At 40.2% G+C, this 24,633-nt stretch overlaps 1 protein-coding gene across 6 annotated transcripts in view; it reads right to left on the reverse strand.

The window, feature by feature from the left end:
- BCAS1 (brain enriched myelin associated protein 1) overlaps positions 1-24,633 on the reverse strand; it is a 126,739-nt gene that overhangs the window by 77,904 nt on the left and 24,202 nt on the right. For all 6 annotated transcript variants that reach the window (XM_077952007.1, XM_077952006.1, XM_015148753.3 and 3 more), the window contains exon 4: positions 7,539-8,119. In XM_077952007.1, coding sequence (XP_077808133.1) covers positions 7,539-8,119 — 581 coding nt within the window. The remainder of the gene's footprint in view (positions 1-7,538; positions 8,120-24,633) is intronic.

Raw genomic sequence — 24,633 nt, forward strand, 5'->3', positions numbered from 1 at the left:
AGGAATAGTATTACTTCATGAATTCTTTGTTTCACGTATGCGCATGTATATCAGCTCAAGTTGTAAAGTCTAGTTCTTACTATGGGGTCACAGTTAAATTGCAAAACTAATGTAATGAAAACACTCAGATGAATTACCATAGGTGGATACTGTAGCAGCTTCTACTTGCTCCATTCACTTAATGATTTCCAGACAATGTTAGGTAAAGAAGATAAATCTGGTTTCTATCTGTGGCATGTTATCTTTGCTGGAAGAACCTTCTTTCTACTGAAAAAACTGAAAATGCTAGCTGATAGCTATTTGCACTTCAACACAGACACGTGACTCAATTTCACCAAAGGGATCTAAGGATAAATTTTAGGAAACTCCTTTCTTATTTATAGGACATTATGACACATACATCGAAAAATATTACAGGTCCAATTCCAGGTCACTGCAATAGAGTGACTATCACAATAGAGTCACACACATTTTTCGGTTTCCTGGTGCACATAAAAGTTCTCCACTATGCAGGAGTCTATTAAGTGTGCAATAGCATTATGTCTAAAAAAACAATGTACATACTTTAATTTAAAAATGCCTTATCTCATGGTGTATATGTACCACATTTTCTTTATCCAGTCTATTGTTGATGGGCATTTGGATTGATTCCATGTTTTTGCTATTGTGAGTAGTACTGCAATGGAATACTATGCATCCATAAAAAGGAACAAAATCATGTCCTTTGCAGGGATGTGGATGGAGCTGAAAGTCATTATCCTTGGCAAACTAACGCAGGAACAGAAAACCAAACGCCGCATGTTCTCACTTATAAGCAGGAGCTGAACAATGAGAACAGATGGACACAGGAAGGGGAACAACACACACTGGGGCCTGTCAGGGGGTTATGGGATAAATAGCTAATGCATGCTGGGCTTAATACCTAGGTGGTGAGTTGATAGGTGCAGCAAACCACCACAGCACACATTTATTTTAAATTCTGGGGTACACATGCAGGTCACCTAGGGGCTCCTGTATGCCCTGCATGTGTACCCCAGAACTTAAAATAAAAATTAAAACAAAAACTTTATTTCTAAAATGCTGACACAAAGACACAAAGTGAACACAGGCCATTGGAAAAATGGTGCTGATAGACTTGCTTGATGCAGGCTTGTCACAAACCTTTAATTTGTAAAAATGCAGCATCTATGAAGCACAATAAAGAGAGGTATTTCTGCATACTTGGAATCATGTTAAAACCACAAGGGACTAAGCCTAGGGACTAAGCAATAATGGAGGATACCAGCAGAGTAAGACTGAGGCGGTTTAGTGGGGGCTGCAAAGATGTTGAAGCAACCTGTACTCCCCTACCTCTAGGGTTCTTATTACATGCAAGAAATAGTACATTCTCCTTGTTAAGTGAACCACTAATTAATTGAGTGTTGTGTGTGTGTGTGTTTCCTGCAGCCAAAGTAAAAATGATATATTACCAACCCCTAAATGATACACTATTCAAACTCCATCACTCTGAAAAGCCATTTGATCTATTTCATAATTATTCATTTCTAAGTTTCTAACAATTTAGAAAATATACCGTTTTATTTAGCATTACTACTGCTGATGGCCTATATTATCTTCTAACTTTACAAAAATCCCTAGGGCAGGTAGTAGCTTCCTTTTGTGGATGAAAACACAGGTTTTGAAATGATTGAGTATAACAGGCTTAGGTGACAGATGGCTCTTTGTTCCACTTCTCCCACTAATTAGCTTTGTGACCTTACACAGGTAACTTAAGTTCTCCCCAAGTTCTCTCCTCTGTTCAATGGCAATAGAAATACCTACTTTGTTGGGTTGTTTTAAGAATAAAAGCAGAAAATGTATGCAAAATGCTTACTACACAGCCTAGAAATAATGAATTACTTAAAAATGGGGCAATTATTGTCATTTAGCGCAACCACACAGCTATTAAGTCGTAGAGTCTGGACTCATACCCAGGTCACCCAGGCTCCTAACACTTCCACATCATCTCTGCCACAGCAAACATCTCATATTAAGCATTTCTTACTGCTAAATGCATCAAAATCCCAGTGGTATAGCTGAGGACCTTGTTTACTCCAAAACTTGCATAATGTCAGATGGATTTTCCCTTTGCACTGACAAAGTCTTTTGGGTGGCTAGTTCTCTTTACCAGTTGAAAAGGCATGGCCTTGTGGACATAAGGCAGAAACAACACAAAATAAGAAACAATTAATAATTCACTTGGCCTTCTAATGTTGAAATTGGGTAATTCTTTTTGTTTTTATTTTTCACTTGGGATTTTAGGTATTTACAACTTTGCATATGCTAGTATCTTTGAATTTCATTGCTTCAAGTTGCAACTTCATTGAACAAGTTTCAATAATTGGCAAAAATAGAAACGTTGACTATCTAAGACTATGGGCTTTGGAGATGGACAATTTTGGCTGTGCCAATTTTTAGCTGTGCGCCAGGAGTGATTTGGTTTCTCTGAACTGTTGACTTCTTTGTCTGTAAAACGGTTGAAAATACAGGAATTCTCTGGTCAGGTTTGATGGCTTAATGAGCTGATTTCTTCAAAATGATTTAATCACAGAATTTGACGTAAAATGCGAGAGGGATTCATGCTGTCCGAAATCATCCAAGAGTGGAGATATCTGGTTAGCTTCATGGAGAACCTGGCGCTGAATATCAAGTCAATGTTTGATAAACAGAGAAAGAGACAAAGGCGGAGAAAATGGCGTTTGCACAGGTCAGGTGTTGGCCATATTGACTAGAGAAATTTAAGGGAAGGGTGGAAAATGCAGTTGGAAAATAGGCAGAGGAAAGATTGTGGAAAGCCTTAAATGTCAGACAAAGAAACCGAGGCTTATGGGCATGGACACTAACATTTCTATTGTTTCAAAAATAATTTTTCAACTTTTATACTCTTCTCACCCAAGTTAGGATTTGTGCCTTTGGTTATACAACTCTTAAATTAGAGTCAACTGTGCTATCTCTGTGAGTTTGGGTTGAGGACTATGGAAGGGAAAGGCAAAATATAAAAATAAAATATGAGGTAGTAGGGAGAAAACCCACAATACTAGTAATAGCTAATTACTCTTTTTTTTTTCAAAATGCAATTTGTGCTAAGTACTTTATATGGCCTATTTCATTTAATCTCTAAAAGCATGAACAATGTGAAAATGTGCTAGATACTATTATTATCCCCATTTTACAGATGAGGAAACTGAGGCTCAGGAGGTGAAGTAGCTTGCTCCAGGTCAAACAGCCAGTAGGTGACAGAGGTAGAGAGGAAACCTAGGCTACCTGACTATGATGCTTACGTTTAATTCACACTAAATACCATGTAGAAAAGGACTCTGGAGACCTTGGTTCTTGAATTCCAATTCTACCACTAAACAGTAGAGGCAGGATGAAGTTGTCATGCCCTGAGAGGGACAACCCTGTGAATGAAACCGGTGGGCGTTTTGTTTTTATTGTTGTTAGGTGATGAATGAAGAGTTCCATTTTGGACACATTAGAGTTTAGATACTCAGTGAGCAGCCAAGTGGGGATGTAGAAATTCAAGCAGACACATGGAAGAGGAGGCAGCTGAGACTCATGTCTGGACTTCAGGGATGGATCCAGGCTAGAGATGTAAATGTGGAACTTGCCAACCATAGCAGTATTTAAACCTTTGGGACTGAGGGAAACCTTCAAGGAAATAAGCGTAGTTAGAGATATCCAAGAAGTGAACCCTGGAGAAGTCCAACATTTACAGGGTGAGATCCTGCAAAGGAGATGAAGGAAAATTAGCTAGGGAGGTGGAAGGATGCTGTTTCAAGCAGTGAGGTGTGACCCACCCACTCACTGTGTCAGATTCAACTTGCAGGTCAGATCTACTAGGACAAAGACAGAGATCTATAGGATTTGGCAACCAGGGTGATGGTGGGGAATTTGCAACATCATGGCGGCTGTGACAAGAGCCTGAATGGAGTGTGTTCAAGAGAAAAAAGAAGGGAAGTGAAAGCACAGAATATTGTTCTTATTATTAGTAGCCTGAGCCAACCTGAGGACTGATGCACTTATCACAATGTCTCTTAAAATATTATGTCTCTTACTAGATTATACACTCCTTGAAAGTCTAGAAACATGATTTATTTTTCAAATGCCTTGCACAAGGCTGGTGCTAAAGTAATGCCTGTAGGATTTAATTACATTTTTTAAAAGAAAAAAGATATTCTTCAATCTTATGAAACTCTGCCTGGCAACACTTTAAGCACCCCACACCCCCACTCAACACAAATACAACTCTGGAAGTACTGTGTTGATAACAGAAATTTGGTGGGTTTTATTTTTAACCAATAAAAGTCAAGTTTGCATTATGTGATTATTTTTTGTGTGTGATGAATCTTTCAAATGCATATCTTACAGCTCTGGTTCAGTTGTTGTGGGGAGAGGGAAAAAAAACCTCATCCTTGCCAACACATTGGTTTGTGTGAATCACAGCTCAGTGAAACCTTTCAGGCATATAATTTATCTTTTCTTTGGCCTATGTAGTAAATGCTTCATTTGTTCATGAATTCTTGCCTTGTTTTAATTATGCTATGCCCTGAATGTAGTTTTATAAGGCACAAAAATAAGATTGTCGTTCTGAAAACACAGAAGATTTGTGTGTTTCCCCCAGGATGAAATGGTGGCATCTTTCTCCTAATTCACAGCTCTGTGGGTTTGTGGTTGGAATTCCAATCCAGCAGGGAGCAAGCCATAAGAGTGGGGGGAAGGGCTCCTGGAGGGGGGCAGTGGACGCGGCTGAGTCCAAGGCATAATTCACCCTAAGAATTCTGAATCAATACACTGACGTCCATCCATGCACAATGTGGTACTCCCACCAAGAAAGCCACTGATTGAGAAGTTTTATTCATGTTATTTTCTGAGGGTTGGATTGTCTCATTACATTTATAGAACAATTGCTTTTTTTCCCGCTAAATACAGAACTATGCAGCCAGGAGTCAGATAAGAAACCTTGACAATCAGAAGGCTGTTTTGTTGTTGTTGTTAAAAATCTTTGCAGGCATATGCATCTGGATATCCACAAGTTCACAGGCTGAGGGAGAAATGGCTATTTCATAACTTTTCTGTGTTTCATATGTACATGGTACAAAGTGGGCACTCAGTGTTTCAAATTTCAATATCACTGAAAAAAATGGAAATTTGTAATGTAACAAAATCAGATTCAGACTTCATTGGTGAATCTGAGGGAGTGAATTCACTTATTCAGAAAGGAAGACAGTTACAATTCTTGGGTCTTCTGAGAGATCATTGTAACTTGAAAATATTACACAAGGGCTTTGCTATATTAGATACCTGCCATGTTCCCAACACAAGCTCCCATTTTCTGACTCAAATCTCATTTTGGAACACATTCCACTCAAATTGAGGTTCTGTCCCTAAGAGTTCTTTTTCAATAAAGAAAGCTGAGTTAATAAATCACAACTCCAAAACTTTTCCTCACTTTTCTTAGACTAGAAATAGATTGAGTGTGTTGAGGTTTTATGGCTGAGTACATTGGAGGGCTGGCTATCCTATGCTGAACTGGTTTACTTAATTAAGATGGGGATTTGGATGAATCACTGGACACCTGTGCAAAGATGAGTAAAACACATTCCTTCATTGTCTTTCCATAAATAACTCAATCTTCTCCTAACTCAGCCAATGGATAGGCTTTGGATGCCCAAGCAAAAGAAACACATGACTGTTAAAAAATCACAACCTCAAATGGCTTTAGAAGTCTATGACCAATAATGAGAATGGTTTCCCCACTCAGGCACAAGTAATAAGCAGTTTTTCCCTTATGCAGGAATATTGATGACCAGTTTACCGCCTCTGTACACGTAACTTTCAGGTCCCGGTTCATGCATTTGATGGAATGTTCCCTGCGCCATGGAGCCCAGTTCTCCTGGCGTCTGGCATTTCCCCCACTCTCTGCTCCAACAGCACAGCACTTGGCATCTTGCATTGCAATTGCAGGTTTCTTTATTCACTTCTCTCACTGAACAGTGAACTCCACCAGGGCGGAGACTCTGTGTCTCGCTCTCCACTGTGATCCCTGTGCCTCACCTGTGCCTGGCGCAGTGTCACACTCAGTAAGGAGCAGATGCCTGGATGCATTTGGAGACTCACTTTAAATTATATGGCAAGCTATTCAACTGGCTTTTCGAACTGGAAAGTGCGTGTTTGAAGGGAAAATTTTTAAACTCTGAAAGACATGTAGGAAATAAGCTCTGAGTCAAAATGTATAGAAACCATAAGAATGCTGACAGTAAGAGCCTAAAACACATGATCCCGACTACCTTTTCCCAATTCTAACCCTCCAGAGTGTTCAGTGGTGCCCAGTCTTCATAATGTAATTCTTCACAGCACCCTGGATGCATTAAAACCACAGATTAACATGATACTCATTTTCATTAAGGAAAATAATTTACATACAGTGCTTAGAGTAGAGCCTGGCACATTGAATATTTTCGATAAAATAATTTACATACAGTGCTTAGAGTAGAGCCTGGCACATTGAACATTTTCGATAAATGACAGCAAGTGTAATTATTAGCACTTCGGAAGTGCAAAGTTGCATTGTTATTAAGACAAACATATTTGGAGTTCGTCCAATTTTTTCCTGGCTCTAAAGTCTGCTAGTGGCACTTAACTTTATTCCCAAGTTTTGAAAAAATTGTTATTTTAAAAGTCTGTTAACCAAGGAAATGCACGCCCTAAACCTATAATGTATCAAATTTTACTTCCTTCTTGTTTTAAGGAGTTCTTTTCCTGCCTTGAATACAAACAAGCTCTCTCAAGGTTAAAAGCAAATGCTCTTTTTAGTGTCAAAAAGAGCTTGCCTTTGTTTGCTCAGGGAAAAAAGTGACATACCTTCTTTGAAAACCAAAACAAACAAACAAACAAAAACTCCAAAACAAACAAACAAAAAATCCCCCTAATTTTTACAAAGGTATTATGCTCCTCTTTGTTGGAAAAGAATTAGTACATTAAAGAGTCTGCCCAGAGCTGTAAAATCTCTTTATTCAAACACATACCATAGTGCAAAAGATAGTTAATATCAATTCAGGCCACTAAGAGTAAGAAAGGAAATGTGTTCCAACAAAAGTCTGCATGTCAACAGACTACAGAGACTAGGTAGCATCTTTTAGGAACCATTTTTATTCCACTAATGCCTTTCCGTCCAGAATCTATTGATCGTAAACGCAACCTGTCTACTTCCGCCTTTGAAAAATGGATGGACAAATTCATCTGCATGTAACTCACCTCCTCTTTTCTTTTACATAAAGCAGATGCCACAGCTGTTATTGTTCTTCATACAGATGTTTCTACCCAGAGAAACATCGGGGTGACACTCTGCTACAATGTGCTATTTGTTCTAGAGGGGTCAACAGCTTGCTACCTTGCCTAGGCCCAGGGTGACTGACTGCATATGTGCAGTGGTCTTATCCCATCAGTGCCCCCGAGCATGTGTTCAGAACCAAGTGGATACACCTTGGCACACTTACCTTCCCTGCAGGGACATCATCGGACTGCCTTGATAATCCAGGAACCTCGTCCACCTTGTCTTGATGCTCTGCCCTCTTGGCTTCCTGCTGGCTGTCACCTGGCACGTTTTCCTGTCCCTTGTCCAGCTTGAAGAATTTCTCAAAAAAGCTGGAGTCCTTGGGCTTGGAGGGAGCTTCTCCTCCTGCTCTCCCTGCCTCAGGTGGGAGAAGTGTGGGATCCCCGGCGGCAGAGAGGACCTTGTCTTGGGCCGGGGCGTGCCCTGGGGTTTTATCTGTGTCCTGCCCTGGTCCAGCTGCCACCGGAAGTGTCCAGCTCTCACTTGGGTCTTTGTTTGCTGGAGCTTTATTGGAGCTGACATCAAGCTTCACTGATCCAAGGGATGAATCTGTGGCTTGGTCTCCGGTACGTCCTGGTACAGGCCGAGAGAGCATCAAGAAAAAACGAGATTTGGCAGCTGGTGCCTCGGGTTTGGCCTCTTTCCCAAGATTCTTTCCGTTGGCATCCGCAACAGCACTTATCTCCATTGTCTCGGGGGAAGAAGTGGCCACATTATCCGTCTTGACACTTATTCCCAAGTCGACTGTAAACATAAACATAAACAGCAGTTATTCAGCCAAGCTGGGAAATTCAGGCACTAATAACGGACTCCAGACATTTTTTATACAAAAGCCATACTGCAAACTGGAACTGTGTTGTTCTCTGGTCATTCTGAAAGGTAGAAGTTAGCTCTCCAGATCTCCCTGGACCCTGCTTTTCTTGGGAGAGGAGAAGGCAAGGTTGGTGAGGAGGGAAAGCTACTTAATGGAAAGTCACTAGCTGCCAGGTGTGGAATGAGTGACAGTCAATGTTAATTAATCTTCTTTTATCTTCGTAAGAACTCTGTGAGCAGCATATTGTCACGATGTCAACCGGGAGGCAGTACAGCAATTAGGAGCTTGGGTTCTGGAGCTAGAACAAGGTTTCTCAACCTCACCGCTACTCACATTTGAAACCAGATTATTCTTTGATATGAAGGTTCGTCCTGTGCATCACAGGCTGATTAGCAGCGTCCCTGGCCTCTGCCCACTAGATGCCAGTCACATGTCCCAATCATGACAACCAAAAATATCTCTAGGCATTGCTAAACGTCCCCTGGAGGACAAAATCACGTTTCAGAAGCACTGAGCCGAAATGTCTGTTTGAATCCAGGTTATCTAACTTTCTGTACCTCAACTTTCTGGTAAACGGAGACGGATAATGAATCTACCTCGTAATTTTGTACAAAGATTACATGAGTTAATAGTCTTAAAGCAAGTACAACAGTGTCTGGAATATATTAAGTGCTTAATAAATATCACAAACATTAGTTATTATCATTATTCATGAGTGAGAAAACTGACAGTCAGAGAGGTTAGTATACCCTCCCCTGGCTGCCCAGTAAGCTAGTAAGCAGCAGAGTCTGGCTTCAGGCAGAAATCTGACTTCTAAGTTCATGCTCTCTCTGTCTTACCAAGGACTTGTATTAGCATAGACTGTTAAGAATATGGGAATATTTTTAAAATACAGTACTCAGAAGGTTTCTCTTTGAAAGGCTGGAAGAGCAGATGTCTACACAAGAAGGCAAATTAGACATCAGGCTAGTGTGGAATTAAAGGGGTAGCGTTATCTGGCCAAGACTGTGTCTGTGGGTATAGGCGCCAACCCTTCCAGGGAAGGGCACTGTTTCCAACATCCACCCTTTCTCCTTTGACCTCTGCCTTGACCTAAATTAACGATAAAAGGGTCCTTCTTTTCTAGGACCCTATTATAAATGAATGTAATATTCAGGAAAAAAAGAACACCAAGAATGTTGGGATCCCAGTTAAAGATGAAGATTCTCTACTGATAGGCTGTGTGATAATGGGTAAATCACCAAAAATCTTTGAATCTCTTCATTTGCAAAATGGGAATATTGATAGTCTCCTGCAAGGCTGTTGTAATGCTTAAAGAAGAAAAGTCATGCAAAGGATCTGGCACAATGCCTTTTCCGTAATAGGTGCTTTATAATTGACAGATACTGTGCTATCTTTTCAGGTTTCTCACATGCCTTTGACAACGTTGCATTTTGCTTGATACATCTGTAGTCAGACACTTTTCAATACCTGTTTGCAGGAAGACAGAAAAAGAAAGGGAAGAATTGAGATTTCTTTGATCTATTCATATTGCTCATTAATATGTAGTGAGAAATACATACACACACACACACGTGCCTCCATTAGCAATTATTTTTGCCAAACTCTAGTGTCTCGCAGTGTCTAGACTAAAGAACAAATAAAAAAGGGGGAAGAGTGAGCTGGATTAAGCATTGAGGGACAGGGAAGAAATCGTCTGGGGCAAGCCCAGGGATGAATGTTAGGGGTTTCTCATAAACCTGAACCTGAAGGAAATCACCCTGTCAGCACATTGATCTTCTAGCTCTTCTTAACCTTTTTTTCTGTGATTCAGGAATTCGTAATGATGGCAAATACTATACTAAAGAAGAAAAAAAGAGGGAGAATAAGTAAGTGATAGGTGGATGCATCAGGGTATAAAGTTAGCAAGTAAGGCTGAAGTGTCAGAGTGGGTATAAATGAATTGTGGGAATGGTCCATGCCAGGGGAAGAGAGAATGGTTGACAAAAAGGGAAATGCTAAGATTCAAAACAGGGAAGGGCTTTTCAAACTGCCAAGAGCACCAACTTATTTCCTTCCTTTTAATTCCTCTCTTCCTTACCCACTGGCTGGAAAGCAAAGGAGTTAGTGGTAAGTAAGAGTGTTATAGTCAGAGAAAAAGTCTTTGAAAAACACAAAGTACTTTCCATGGACAGCCTTTTTTATTTTAAAGTACCAATATGTTGCTTTGAAAAAGAATAAATTCCTTACATCCAGGTATCTGGAATAGACTACCAACCATAAAAAAATCCAGTACCAGATGGAGTCACAGGTAAATTCTACCAGTTGTACAAAGAAGAGCTGGTACAATTCCTACTGAAATTATTCCAAAAAATTGAGTAGGAAGGAGACCTTCCTAACTCATTTGATGAGGCCAGCATCATCCTGATATCAAAACCTGGCAGAGATATAACAACAAAAGCTTCAGGCCAGTATCCTTGATGAACTTCAATGCAAAAATCCTCAACAAAATACTGGCAAACTGAATCCAGCAGCACACCAAAAAGCTTATCCACCATAATCAAGTAGGCTTTATCCCTGGGATGCAAGGTTGGTTTAACATATGCAAATCAATAAATGTGATTCATCACAGAAACAGAACTAAAGACAACAACTATATGATTATCTCAACAGATGTAGAAAAGATTTTCAATAAAATTAGGCATCCATTTACGTTAGAAACTCTCAATCAACTAGGTATTGAAGGAACATACCTCAAAATAATAAGAGCCATGTATGACAAACCCACAGCTAACATCATACTGAATGGGCAAAAGCTGGAAGCATTTTCTTTGAAGACTGGCACAAGACAAGGATGACCTCTCTCACCACTCCTATTCAACATAGTATTGGAAGTCTGGGCCAGGGCAATCAGGCAAGAGAAATAAATAAAGGGCATCCAAATAGGAAGAGAGGACGTCAAACTATTGTTGTTTGCAGACTACATGATCCTATATCTAGAAAACCCCATAGTCTCAGCCCCAAAGCTTCTTAAGCTGGTAAACAACTTCAGCAAAGTCTCAGGATACAAAATCAATGTGCAAAAATTACTGGCATTCCCATGCATCAACAACCGTCAAGCCAGGAGCCAAATCAGGAATGAACTCCCATTCACAATCACCACAAAAAAAATAAAATACCTAGGAATATAGCTAACTAGGGAGCTGAAAGATCTCTACAAGGAGAATAATGAACCACTGCTAATTAGAGATGACACAAACAAATGGAAAAACATTCCATGCTCATTGATAGGAAAAATCAGTATCATTAAAATGGCCATATTGCCCAAAGCAATTTATAGATTCAATGCTATCCCTATTAAACTACTGTTGAGATTCTTCACGGAACCAGAGAAAACTATTTTAAAATTCATATGGAACCCAAAAAAGAGCCTGAATTACTACCAAGGCAATCCTAAACAAAAAGGATAAAGCTGAAGGCATCATGCTACCTGACTTCAAACTATACTACAAGGATACGGTAACCAAAACAACATAATACTGGTACAAAAACAGACACATAGACCAATGGAACAGAATAGAGAACCCAGAAATAAGACCACACACCTACAACTATCTAATCTTCAACAAACCTGACAAAAACATGCAATGGGGAAAAGATTTCCTATTCAATAAAAAGTGCTGGGATAACCGGCTAGCCGTACACAGATTAAAACTGGACCCCTTTCTTACAACATATACAAAAATCAACTCAAGATGAATTAAAGACTTGACTGTAAAACCCAGAACTATAAAAACCCTGGAAGACAACCTGGACAATACCATTGAGGACATAGGCATGGACAAAGAGTTCATGACAAAGACATCAATAACAATTGCAACAAAAGCAATTATTGGCAAATGGGACCTAATTAAATGAAAGACCTTCTGCACAGCAAAAGAAACTATCAACCGAGTATACAGGCAACCTACAGAATGGAAGAAAATGTTTGCAAACTAGGCATCCGATAAAGGTCTAATATCCAGCATCTATAAGTAACTTAAATTTACAAGGAAAAACTAAACAACCCTATAAAAAAGTGGGCAAAGGACATGAACAGACATTTTTTAAAAGAAGGCATACAGGTAATCAACAAGCATATGAAAAAAAGCTCAATATTACTAATCATCAGAGAAATGCAAATCAAAAACCACAATGAGATACCATCTAATACCAGTCAGAATGATACTATTAAAAAGTCAAAAAATAAGATGCTGGTGAGGTAGTGGAGAGAAAGGAATGCTTATACACTGTTGATGGGAGTGTAAATTAGTTCAACCATTGTGGAAGACAGTGTGGCAATTCCTCAAAGACCTAAAGATAGAAATACCATTCCACCCAGCAATTCCATTACTGGGTACATACCCCAAAAATAGAAATCATTCTTTTATAAAGATACATGCATGCATATGTTCATTGCAGCACTATTTACAATAGCAAAGACATGGAATCAACCTAAATACCCACCAATGATAACCTGGTTGAAGAAAATGTGGTACATGTACACCATGGAATACTATGTAGCCATAAAAAAGAACAAGATCATGTCCTTTGCAGGAACATGAATAGAGCTGGAGGCCATTATCCTTAGCAAAGTAATGCAGAAAAAGAAAATCAAATACTGCATGTTCTCACTTATAAATGGGAGCTAAATGATAAGAACATATGGCCACACAGGGGGAGAAACACACACTGGGGTCCATCGGAGGGTGGTGGGTGGGAGGAGGGAGAGGATCAGAAAAAATAAATAACTAATAGATATTATTTCATCACCCAGGTATTAATAATACCTATTTCATCACCCAGGCTTGATACCTGGGTGATGAAATAATCTGTATAACAAACCCCCATGACACAAATTTACCTATATAACAAACCTGCCCGTGTACCCCTGAACTTAAAAGTTAAAAAAATGCAAAAAGATGACATACCAAGGAGATGTTACTTTTCATTTTTAAAAACATCAAAGAATTTAAGGAAAATTTAAAAGAAATCAAGTAAGAATGACAATAGCAGCTCCAAAATATTTAGAAGGTAGAGTTGAAATTTTTGATTTTCTTAGTGTAGAAAAATATTTTGTGCTGCATGTTTTTTAAAAGACAGTCATTTTATCTGTATATGTGATTAAAAACTTACTTCCAGTGCCATCCTTGTATAATTGTTAAGAACTTGGATTGTGGATCAGAGGAACCTGGCTTTGGCTCTAAACTGCTCACTCTTTAAATGGATAACCCAGGAAAGTTGTCTCCTGTCTCTGTGCCTCAGTTTTCTTACAAATGGGCATGAAAATAACAGTGCCTTCTTCAGAGGGTGATTCTGAGGATTAAATGAAATATTGCCCAGACAGTGCTTACTGCGGACTGGTAGATGATAGGAGTTTGGTAAACAGTAGTCATTTTTGTTATACTAATATATTACTAATATAATTACTATTTTGTATTTTTAAATGTAAGCCATAAGGAAAGGAATTATTCCAATAGTTTAATTTACAAACTTGATTTTTCTAGGAAGACTTTTAAAAACAGTAGTGATATAAATCAATTTATTGTAAGAAGCATAAGTATCCGGGCCAAGCAAGTTTCAGAAATGTTTATAATTTTCAAAGTACCAAATATTCTAGTCAAAACAAGCTGCTTCATCAGAGTTCTAGTTATATATTTAAACATACATGCATACACACGTTTGTATTACAATAGTCAAAACTTCTTAGGAAGAATTATCTTTTTTTTTCATGTGCCAAAGCTAAAACTTTCACTTGCTACAGCTGTGTACTAGTCTATTTCCATCCTGTTATAAAGAACTGCCCAAGACTGGGTAATGTATAAAGGAAGAGGTTTAATTGACTCACAGTTTAGCATGGCTGGGGAGGCCTCAGGAAACTTACAATCATGGTGGAAGTCAAAGGGGGGCAAGGAACTTTCTTCACAAGGCAGCAAGAAGAAGTGCCAAATGAAGGGGGAAGAGCGCCTTATGAAACCATCAGATCTTGTGAGAACTCACTCACTTTCATGAGAACAGCATGGAGGAAACTGCTCCCATGATCCTATCACCTCCACCTGGTCTCTCCCTTGACATGTGGGGATTATGGGGATTAAATTCAAGATGAGATTTGGGTGGGACACAAAGCCTGATGATATCAAGCTGTAAAAACAATAGCTAACATTCATGGATTGTTTCCCAGCATTAGGATAAATGTATGTAACAAGAGGCATTGTATTTATGTATAACATTTTATTTATTATTTATTTATTTTTTTGGATAAATGTCTATAACAAGAAACATTTTATTTAAGTATAACAGCAAATCTACAAGTTAGGTACTATCATCACTCCCATTTTACAGGTCGGGAAACTGAGGCTGTGAAAACTCAAGTCAGTTTTCTAACCTTGTCCAGCTAATGACTGGTAGATTTAGTATTTGAACCCACGTTTGCCTGATTCCAAAGTTCAAACTCCCAACAACATGTGGTATCCAAAGCAAGAACAGAAGAGAAAGAAGAAACAGAAGGAAGGGAAGATGAACAAAGTAGACAAAGTTTAGTTAATAGAATTAGTGGATACCCAAGAAAAAATTATGCACAAGAGGGGGAAAAAACCCCCTGTTTTACCACATCTGGGAAACATTGATATCTATATATTGTGGGTTTTAAATAAAAATTAGATTATGTCATTCATCTGCATAAAATCATCCAAAGAAGGGCCTCACAAAATTAAAACAAAAATCCAAACTCTCTACCATGGGCCACACCCTCCAGAACTCCAGCTTGTGCTGTTTTTCCTCACACCTCTCAACATACCAGCATGTTTCCACCTGCAGCCCTCACCACTAGTTATTCTTTCAAGCTGAAAATATTTTCACTAAGATCTTCCTATGGTTACCTTCTTATCATTCAAGCTTAGGTCATGTCAGGCCTTCCCTGACTTCTCCATCTGAAGTAACACCTCCTGCTCACACCGTTTATTCTCTAGACTCCACAGAGGATTCATCACTCTCTGAAATAATCCCATTAATTTCTTCTTCACTTGTTTCCTCTCCACTACCTGAAGCCCCAGGTGGACCCGGACTTGGTCTTCTCTGCTTACAGCTGCATTCCAGTGTCTCCCATAGTGCTAGACAATAGGATTAAGCCAGGTAACGTGGGTGAAGCAGCAAGCACAGAGCTTGAGGCACAGCCTAGAAAACACTCCGCAAAGGACCATGATTGTAACCGTAGTAGGGCATGCCAGTGAACAGGTCGGGAAACTGAGGCTCCGAGAAGAGACTGATGTTGTGCTGGATGGAATTCCTTTTCTCTGACAATACATTATCCAAATCCTCCAAGCCTTCAGCTTAAAGAGGAAAGCAGAAACTGACATTACAATTTTATTTACAAAGTGTCCATGTATGAACATTATTCACCACCCAATCATCTCTTCCTATGCAAGCAACACCGTCCTATGCATCAATAGCCTGATCTGTCAGGATTCAGGATAAAGTGGACATACACACACTGATTGCAAAGGGAAATTGCAAATCTTGCAAAAAATGCAGGGGTTTATAGAGTCTTGTAACACTGGTGAGCTGCTCAGATCACACACATGACTGTGGTTGGACAAGCATCTGGCAAAGTTAAAACAGATCACCGAAGACGGAAAAGTGGACAACACAATACAGTAAGTTCTTCAAAAGAGAGTTGCATTAGAATATCAAAGGACTATGGTAGGCCTTTGGGAAAACTCAAAACTTCATGAAGACCTCAAAAACTGATGCAAAAATGACCCTTTAATGGTCATACTGCAAGAGTCAAATCACACTTCAAACAGCTGTGGCTTTCTATGTTGTGCAAATGCATTTGTTGTTTTAAAGGTCTCAAAGTCAGGGTACATGTGGCAGATACTTATGGCTTGGAGGAAGATGTTAGATTTGAAACTTTCACTGAATGATCGCATTTCATGCTTTTCATCCGTACATTAAAAAGCCAGAATGTCTTTGCCAAGAAATTCTAGCATAAATAAAAGGATGGGATTTTGGAACATCGTGGTAGAATTCTTAACTATCAGCTTTATACAACATGTCTGGACATTTAGTGATAGAAATGCTGGATTCAAATGGAATGCAGGCAAAGGTACTGCTACCCCCGTGCTCTTCAGAAAGCATCCTCTAAAAGCGGCAGTGATGATCGGATACTGTGGGGCAAGACTGAGGGTGACACTCACCATTTCCACTCTTTTCTTTGGTCATGTATTTCCTGTCATTCCTGTGCTACAAACTCTGGAATACGCAAAGTTCACTCAAATGCAAAACCAGCCTTTGCTCCAACACGAGCCAATATTTTCATTTAAAGACATATCAGATGTTTCATTTGGTCTTTTGTTTTTTTTTTTTTTGTAAATCTGATAATAATGTACATTTAATCTGTGTTTACAACCAAAATAATTAATCTCTCTGAACCCTTTGTTTTTCCTGTCTCTATCCTCCACCCTCATTGCCAGATAAATAACATCTGCAACCTGATGTAGCATATTGAACTTTGTTTATACTCACGCAAACATGTGTAAGCATCCCAGATACACATAAACAGGAACTGTATCTGTCATTGTTGTTTTTATAGAAATTGATCACAATAGACATATTTTCTGATTACTTTTGTACATTATACTTGGTCCTCATAGTCAATAGCTCCAAATCCATCTTATCTTCTAAAGTAGGTGCATAATATTCCTTAGTATGGATATACCAAAAGATATTCAAACCATTGCCTAATCAATGAATATCCTGGTAGTTTCCACATCATTTTTTCCATTTCCACTATGGCTGGAATAAATTTTCATGTCCAAAAATCCTAAACTCGTGCTATATTTCTATAGAATAGAGGCACAGATGTAGAAGTGTTACACACAAATCAATATGCAATTAATTTTTAAAAACAGACACTGCCATATTCTTTTCTCAAAAAGGCTCTAGAGGTTCACATTTCCAGCAGCAACGAGTGTCTCAAGCACCTTTTAAGTGGTAAGCAGCTTACCAGGGGATGTGGTCTATTATTCCATCAGTGGCTTCCATTGTTAGGACACCACGGGTCAGCTGTGGAGATGGGGTTGAGGGGCAGGTTGAGTTCAGGACACAGAAGATTGCCAAAGGGTGACTATTATTACTTTGAGACTCTGGAAAAATTACACAGGAAACAGAGACAAGAGGCTCAGGGTGCAGCAAAGTAGCCAAATCAGGACAATACTGCTTTCTTCGGAGCAGATACACAAATGGCCAAGGAACTCGTAAAAAGATGCCTAGCATCATCTCATTAGGGAAGTGCAGTCGAAGCCACAGCCTGATCCGTCTTCACACCCACGAGGATGGCCATAATGAGACAGACAATAACCAGCGTTAGGGAAGATGTGGAAACATCGGAACGCTCACGCATTGCTGGCGGGAACGTGACATGGTACAGCTGCTTTGGAAAGCAGTTTAACAGTTCCTGGAAAAGTTAAACATGGAGTTACCCTAAGACCCAGCAATTCCATTCCTAGGTAAGCAAGAAAATAAAAACATATGTCCACACAAAAACTTGTACACAAATGTCCATAGCAGCATTTTCATAACAGCTGAAAAGTGGAAACAACCCAAATATCCATCGATTGGAAAAAGGAAATCTAGCATTTGCATACAATAGAGTATTAACCAACCATAAGAAGAAACAAAGCACTGATCCATGTTATATCATGCTTTATACTTGGAAGCATGATGCTAAGTGAAAGACGCCAGACACAAAAAGCAAAATATTGTATGAGTCCACTTTTATAAAGTGTCTAGAAGAGGCAAATCCATCGAGGCAGAAAACAGACTAGTGGTTGCCAGTGGTTGGGAACAGGGAAAAAACTAATCTCTAAAGGGTAGGGAGTTTCCTTTTGGAGTGATGACGATGTTCTGGAATGAGACGTGGAACGGTTGCACGCATGGTGCAAATATCCTTAAAATCACTGAATTGTCACCCTAAAAGGTGAAGTTTACGGTAGGTGAATTGTACCTCCGTTTGTAAAAAGAAGAATTAGATAAATAAACAGCAACACAGCACCAAGGGGTGGGGGTAGGAAATAGACAACAAAAAGGAGTTAAGAGTTCATAGGAAAAGACGTGCAGCCAGCTTTTCAGCAGAAGAAAAGATGTTTGGCCTCATAAGTAGTAAAATAAAAGCACGATAAAATTATGACACTTGGCTTTCCCTGCCAAATTGGTTAAAAAGGAGACATTTGAGGGCCCCAATGGAAAGAGCATAAAAAAAGAGCAGCTGCGGCCGGGTGCGGTGGCTTACGCCTGTAATCCCAGCATTTTGGGAGGCCGAGGTGGGCAAATCACAAGGTCAGGAGTTCAAGACCAGCCTCGCCAACATGGTGAAACCCCGTCTCTACTAAAAAGCAAAACAACAAAAAACCAAAAAATTAGCTGGGCGTAGTGGTGGGTGCCTGTAATCCCAGCTACTTGGGAGGCTGTGGCAGGAGAATCACTTGAACCTGGGAGGCAGAGGTTGCAGTGAGCCGAGATTAGGCCACTACACTCTAACCCGGGCAACAGAGTGAGACTCTGTCTCAAAAAAAAAAAAAAAAAAAAAAAAAGCCGCTGTATAGATCGTGGGTGGGAGTGTAATTTGGCCACCTCTTTGGGGAATAGCTCAGTAATATCTATTAATACTTAAAATTTCACAAACACTGTGAGTCTAACTTCCACTTCTAGAATGTTATCCTAGAAATATAATTGCATAGGGGTAAAAAGGCTTACGTATGGAACTATTTGCTGGACTACTGTAGTTGTAGCAAAAAACTGGAAATGGGCCGGGCGCGGTGGCTCAAGCTCGTAATCTCAGCACTTTGGGAGGCCGAGACGGGCGGATCACGAGGTCAGGCGATTGAGACCATCCTGGCTAATACGGTGAAACCCCGTCTCTACTAAAAAAAAATACAAAAAACTAGCCGGGCGAGGTGGTGGGCGCCTGAAGTCCCAGCTACTCGGGAGGCTGAGGCAGGAGAATGGCGTAAACCCGGGAGGCGGAGCTTGCAGTGAACTGAGATCCGGCCACTGCACTCCAGCCTGGGCGACAGAGCGAGACTCCGTCTCAAAAAAAAAAAAAAAAAAAAGAAAAACTGGAAATGACCCAAACACTTATTAGTAGAAACCCAGTTCAATAAATTATCATGTGTCCTTGAGGACACATGGACACAAAGAGGGGAACGACCGACACAGAGCCTACTTGAGGGTGGAGGAGGAAGTCGATCAGAAAAAATAACTATTGGGTACTAGGCTTGGTACCTGGGTGACATAATAATCTGTACAACAAACCCCCATGATGCAAGTTTACCTATATAACAAACCTGCACATGTACTCTGAACCTAAATAAAAGTTAAAAAAAAATAAATAATCACATGTCCCTACAATAAAATACTCCACAGGCATTAAAATTCCCCAAGGAATTTAAGTAAGAAAAAAAAACTCTATCCAAAAGCATGTACAGTATGTTTCCATTTTTAAAAAATGGTGTCAAGAGGTTGAGGAGAGAATGTATAAATAGACATGCTTGGGATACCTCTGGATACAAGAAACTGTAGAGTATTTACCTCTAAGGAAGGAAATTTGGGATGGGGTTTGGGGAGCCATCAGAGTTAGGGTGGGGATTTTTTCTCTGCCTTATCTTATTATGTATGTCACTCAGAATGTTTACTATGTATATGCATCTACCCCATCCGTGCCATTAAGAAATGAAGAAATAATGAAAAGAAAAAATGAAAGCAGGGAACTACGAGAGGTGGGATTCAAAGTGGACTGAACGTTTGACCTATTTCCCGATTTGCCTGGGGCTGGCCCAGCAGCGAGGCGGCTTCTCACTAATGAGCATCAGCTTTGACTGGAGGGGTTGATAGGCCGGGTGGGCCCTGCTTGCTGAGCGAGTATCATGGCCTTGGGGACATCTCCATATTGCAGAGTCTGAGCCTCTGCTTGGCAAATTCAGAAAATCCAGCTTTTCCTTTTACATCACCTGGAGTTGATGTAACTCTCAGAAGGAATTTTTAAGAGGACTCATGAATTAACCACGTAGCCAACTTACTGGCTTAAGACTACGTGACAGAAAGCTGCAAAGAAGACCAGCCACTGGCAACATCCTACCACTGTCCCTCTCTGTGGAAAATACACGCGGGAAGCACATTGTGATGGGCAGGGTGCCTGGTGAGCCCAGAAATCTGCAAGCACAGCTGAAATCGGTTACAGGATTTCAATGTAACCGATTGATAGCTTGATGATGATGATGATGATTTTTTTATAGCCATCTTTTTTGAGGGATTTGAAGTAGGGAAAAAAATAAACTTCACACTATCGGAGGTTGCCAACTATGAGGTCTGCTGATTGTTTGGCCAACACAGTGTTTATATTTTTTTGAATTGGGAAATTTCATTTGAAAGTCCTAAAATCAGGCTGTCAGAGAAATATCTTATTACTGGCTAAGGGTTTCCCAGGGCAGCCATCCTCGAAGCTGCGTGGAGCCCGGTAAACAAGGAGACTTTCCAGTTCCCTGCAAACTCCATTTCACTCAGAGCCTTGAGCCAGTTCTTACATGGTCCTCAGACTTGAGCCAGCGAAAGAATACCCGGGAGGTGTTGTGGGAACAGATAGCTGGGCCCCACCCCCCGGGGACGGGATGTTTCTGACTCAGGAGGTCTGGGCTCCAGCTGCAGAAACTGCACATCTAGCAGGTTCCCAGGTGATGTGATGCTGCTGGCCCAGGGACAACTCCGAGAATCACTGCTATTGGGCTCTGCTATTTTACCCACACATGGAGGCAGGCTCTGCTTACATTTTTCAGTTCTTGTTCCCAGAAACATTTGCTCTTTGAGGTACGCTTTGCATGTAACAGATCCTACCCACTGATACAGTATGTGCTTTCATTGATAAGCGTCCAGAAACTTGGAGGGCACCTTACCATTTCTTTGGTCTCACTGATTATTTTTATTTTTGTTAAATGAATATTGTTCGTTAAGTTCTTTTTGGTGTGGTAAAAGGATACGAAAAGCAGATTTTTAAAAAAATGTCCACTCTAGGATTAGAATTGTAGGTGTGTTTATTCGATTTCAAGATCTGGTTAAAATGCACCTTGAGGAAGAGAACTGAGTGCAGCTGTTATTTGTCAATGCTGTTTCTCTTTTCATGTTTTTTTTTCCATGTTGTCTCTTGGTCTCTCCTCTCTCTCTTGGTCTATTCTCCAAGACAGAGACAAGTGATCCTGAAACGTTGCCAATGTTTTTACCTTTCGAGCCCAAGTGTGCTGCCTCGTCTTCTTCTCGGTCCGAAGAGGCAAAGAGAAAGTTGTGTATTACTCAAGCAGCAGTTGCATGGCAGTTAACAAAATCAGACTGTATGAGCCATGAAACAGTAAGTTGTGTCCAGAGTATCAGTCACGGGAAGTACAAAAAAATCCTTAAAAATTTAAAACAGAAATGTCAATGTTTTATTTCTGAAAAATGCGAATAAGAAATTTTCCGCCTGGGCGTGGTGGCTCATGCCTATAATCCCAGCACTTTGGAAGGCCAGTGTTGGTGGATTACCTGAGGTCAGGAGTTTGAGACCAGCCTGGCCAACATAGTGAAACCCTATCTCTACTAAAAATACAAAAATTAGCCAGACGCGGTGGCGCGCGCCTGTAATCTCAGCTACCAGGGAGGCTGAGGCATGACAATCGCTTGAACCCGGAAGGTGGAGGTTGCAGTGAGCTGAGATTGCGCCACTGCACTCCAGCTTGGGCGGCAGAAGGAGACTCTGTCTCAAAAAAAAAAAAAAAGAAAACAAGAAATTTTCTAAGCGTATTCCAAATAACTTTTAATATTGGATAAACATTAGGAGTTTAAAAATACTTATGCCAGCGGAGTGCTGTGACTCACGCCTCTAATCCCAGCAATGTGGGAGGCCAAAGAGGGAGGGTCACTTGAGCCCAGGAGTTTGAGACCAGCCTGGATAACAGAAAAATAATTTACAGAAAATAATTTACAAAAAAATTAAAAAATTATCCAGGTGTGGTGGTGTGTGCCTGTGATCCCAGTTACACAGGAGGCTGAGGCAAGAGGATTCCTTGAGCCCTGGAGGTCAAGGCTGCAGTGAGCCATCATCATGCCACTGCACTCCAGCTGGGTGACAGAGCAAGACCTCATCTAAAACAAAAACAAAAACAAACAAACAAACAAACAAACAAAACAAAAAAAATTCACGCCCAGGTAAAAATTGTCAGAGAAAAATAAGAAAAAAACTGAATGCCCAACATTAGCATAATGGCTGAATGAATTATAGTATGTCTATACCTTGAAGTACATTGTAGCTTTAAAAAAAATGGATTAAAGTTATACCAGTTGAATCTGGAGGGATTTCCAAATATTGTTAAGTGAGATGGGGAAGATTATTACAGTGAAAAAATAACACTATTAATGGATGTGCTGGGAAATGTCTGTATGGGGATTGTTAAAGTAAATTAAAATAAAGACCAGACCTGAAGAATCCCTGAGCAGACAAAGCCTATTAGACCATATAAGTGATCTAAACCTTGCTTGATTTGCAAACCTAAGCAAAACAACTCGAACTGTTTCTTGTAAATGCCTATGCTAAAGAAAAACAGAACTTGAGCTCAACCAATCAGAAACAGTCAACAAATTTAAAATTATATAACTGGGCACTTTCCAATGAGATGATCAAACAAGGCAACTGTGTAATTGTAACAAATCAAAAAAATGTTATATTATACTTCGGGATTTTCCCTACATTCTTGCATGTGATGCTTTGTCATCAAAACACTAAACCCTTTTGGTTTTGTTTTCTCAAATTAATGAATTGCCTCTATTCAGATAAACTCTTCGAAATTTTATTGTGTCTCAGATTTGTCTTTTACAAAGTATAGAACAAAGAGAAAAATATGAAAGAAGAAATATTAGGTTGTTAGCTTGGGTGTCCTTGGAGGGGGTAGGGAAGATGCGAGATGAGGAAGGAGCCAATAAGAAAAAGAGAAAGAAAGGTTTCACCAAAACAATATAACAGAAAATATTATTGCATTTATTCATATATGTTAATTAGTATTTATGTAAGTATATATGCATGTAAAAATAAAATACAAAGAATTAAAATGCATACTAATAGTTATTTCAGTTATCTATGGCTGTGTAACAAGCATCCCCAAAATGAATGACTTAACCACCATTTTATTAGCTCATGATTCCATGCATTAAGAATTCAGGGCCAGGCGTGGTGGCTCATGTCTATAATCCTAGCCCTTCGGGAGACTGAGGTGGGCGGATCATGAGGTCAGGAGTTTGAGACCAGCCTGGCCAACATAGTGGAACCCTGTCTCTACTAAAAATACAAAAAATTAGCTGGGCATGGTGGCAGGTGCCTGTAATCCCAGCTACTTGGGAGGCTGAGGCAGGAGAATCACTTGAAGCCGGTAGGTGGAAGTTGCAGTGAGCTAAGATCATGCCACTGCACTCCAGCCCAGTGGACAGTGTGAGACTCCATCTCCAAAAAACAAAAAAACAAAACAAAAAAGAATTCAGGCAGACACCAGGTGCAGTGGCTCACACCTGTAGTTCCAGCACTTTGGGAGGCTGAGGTGGGCAGATCACCTGAAGTTAAGTAGTTCCAGAGCAGCCTGGCCAACATGGTGAAAACCTGTCTCTACTAAAAATACAAAAATTAGCCAGGCATAGTGGTACGTGCTTGTAATCCCAGCTACTCGAGAGACTGAGGCAGGAGAACCACTTGAATCTGGGAGATGGACATTGCAGCAAGCCAAGATCGTGCCACTCTACTCCAGCCAGGGTGACAGAGTGAGATTCTGTCTCAAAAAAAAAAAAAAAAAAAAAAAAGAATTCAGGCAGAGACGATAGGATCAGCTTATCTTTGCTCTATGATGGAGCCACAGCTGGGGTGCCTTGAAAGGATGAAGATGGCTAGGACGGCTCACACACGGACATATGTCTGGAGCTTTAGTTCCGGCTATGGGCTGGTTTCCATGGTCCTTCCTCATACGGCATCTATTAGCTGAAATGCCCGTGATGTTTTCTTTACCCACAGGTCTTGTTCCTGGACTGGGATGGCTGGAATATTTGGGGACTGGCTGGGCACCTCTCTCTTGCCTCATGGCTTCTTCATGTGACTAGCTTGGGCTATCTCACAGCGTGGCAATCTCAGGGTAGAACTTCTGACATTGTGTCTAGCCTTTCCCAGAGCTAGTGTTGCAAGAGACAAGGCAGAAACTCCAAGTCTTCTTAAAAGGCTTCTTGAAAGTCCTGTGTCATACCTTCTACTACATACTGTTGGTTATATAGGACCAGCCCAGAGGGAACTACACAGGGGTGTGAATACCAGGAAGCATGGCTTATTGGGTGGTGGGTTGTGTGTGTGTGTGCATCTTTGGAGACTATCAAC

Source organism: Macaca mulatta, chromosome 10 (assembly GCF_049350105.2).
Source record: "Macaca mulatta isolate MMU2019108-1 chromosome 10, T2T-MMU8v2.0, whole genome shotgun sequence".
Lineage (NCBI taxonomy): Eukaryota > Metazoa > Chordata > Mammalia > Primates > Cercopithecidae > Macaca > Macaca mulatta.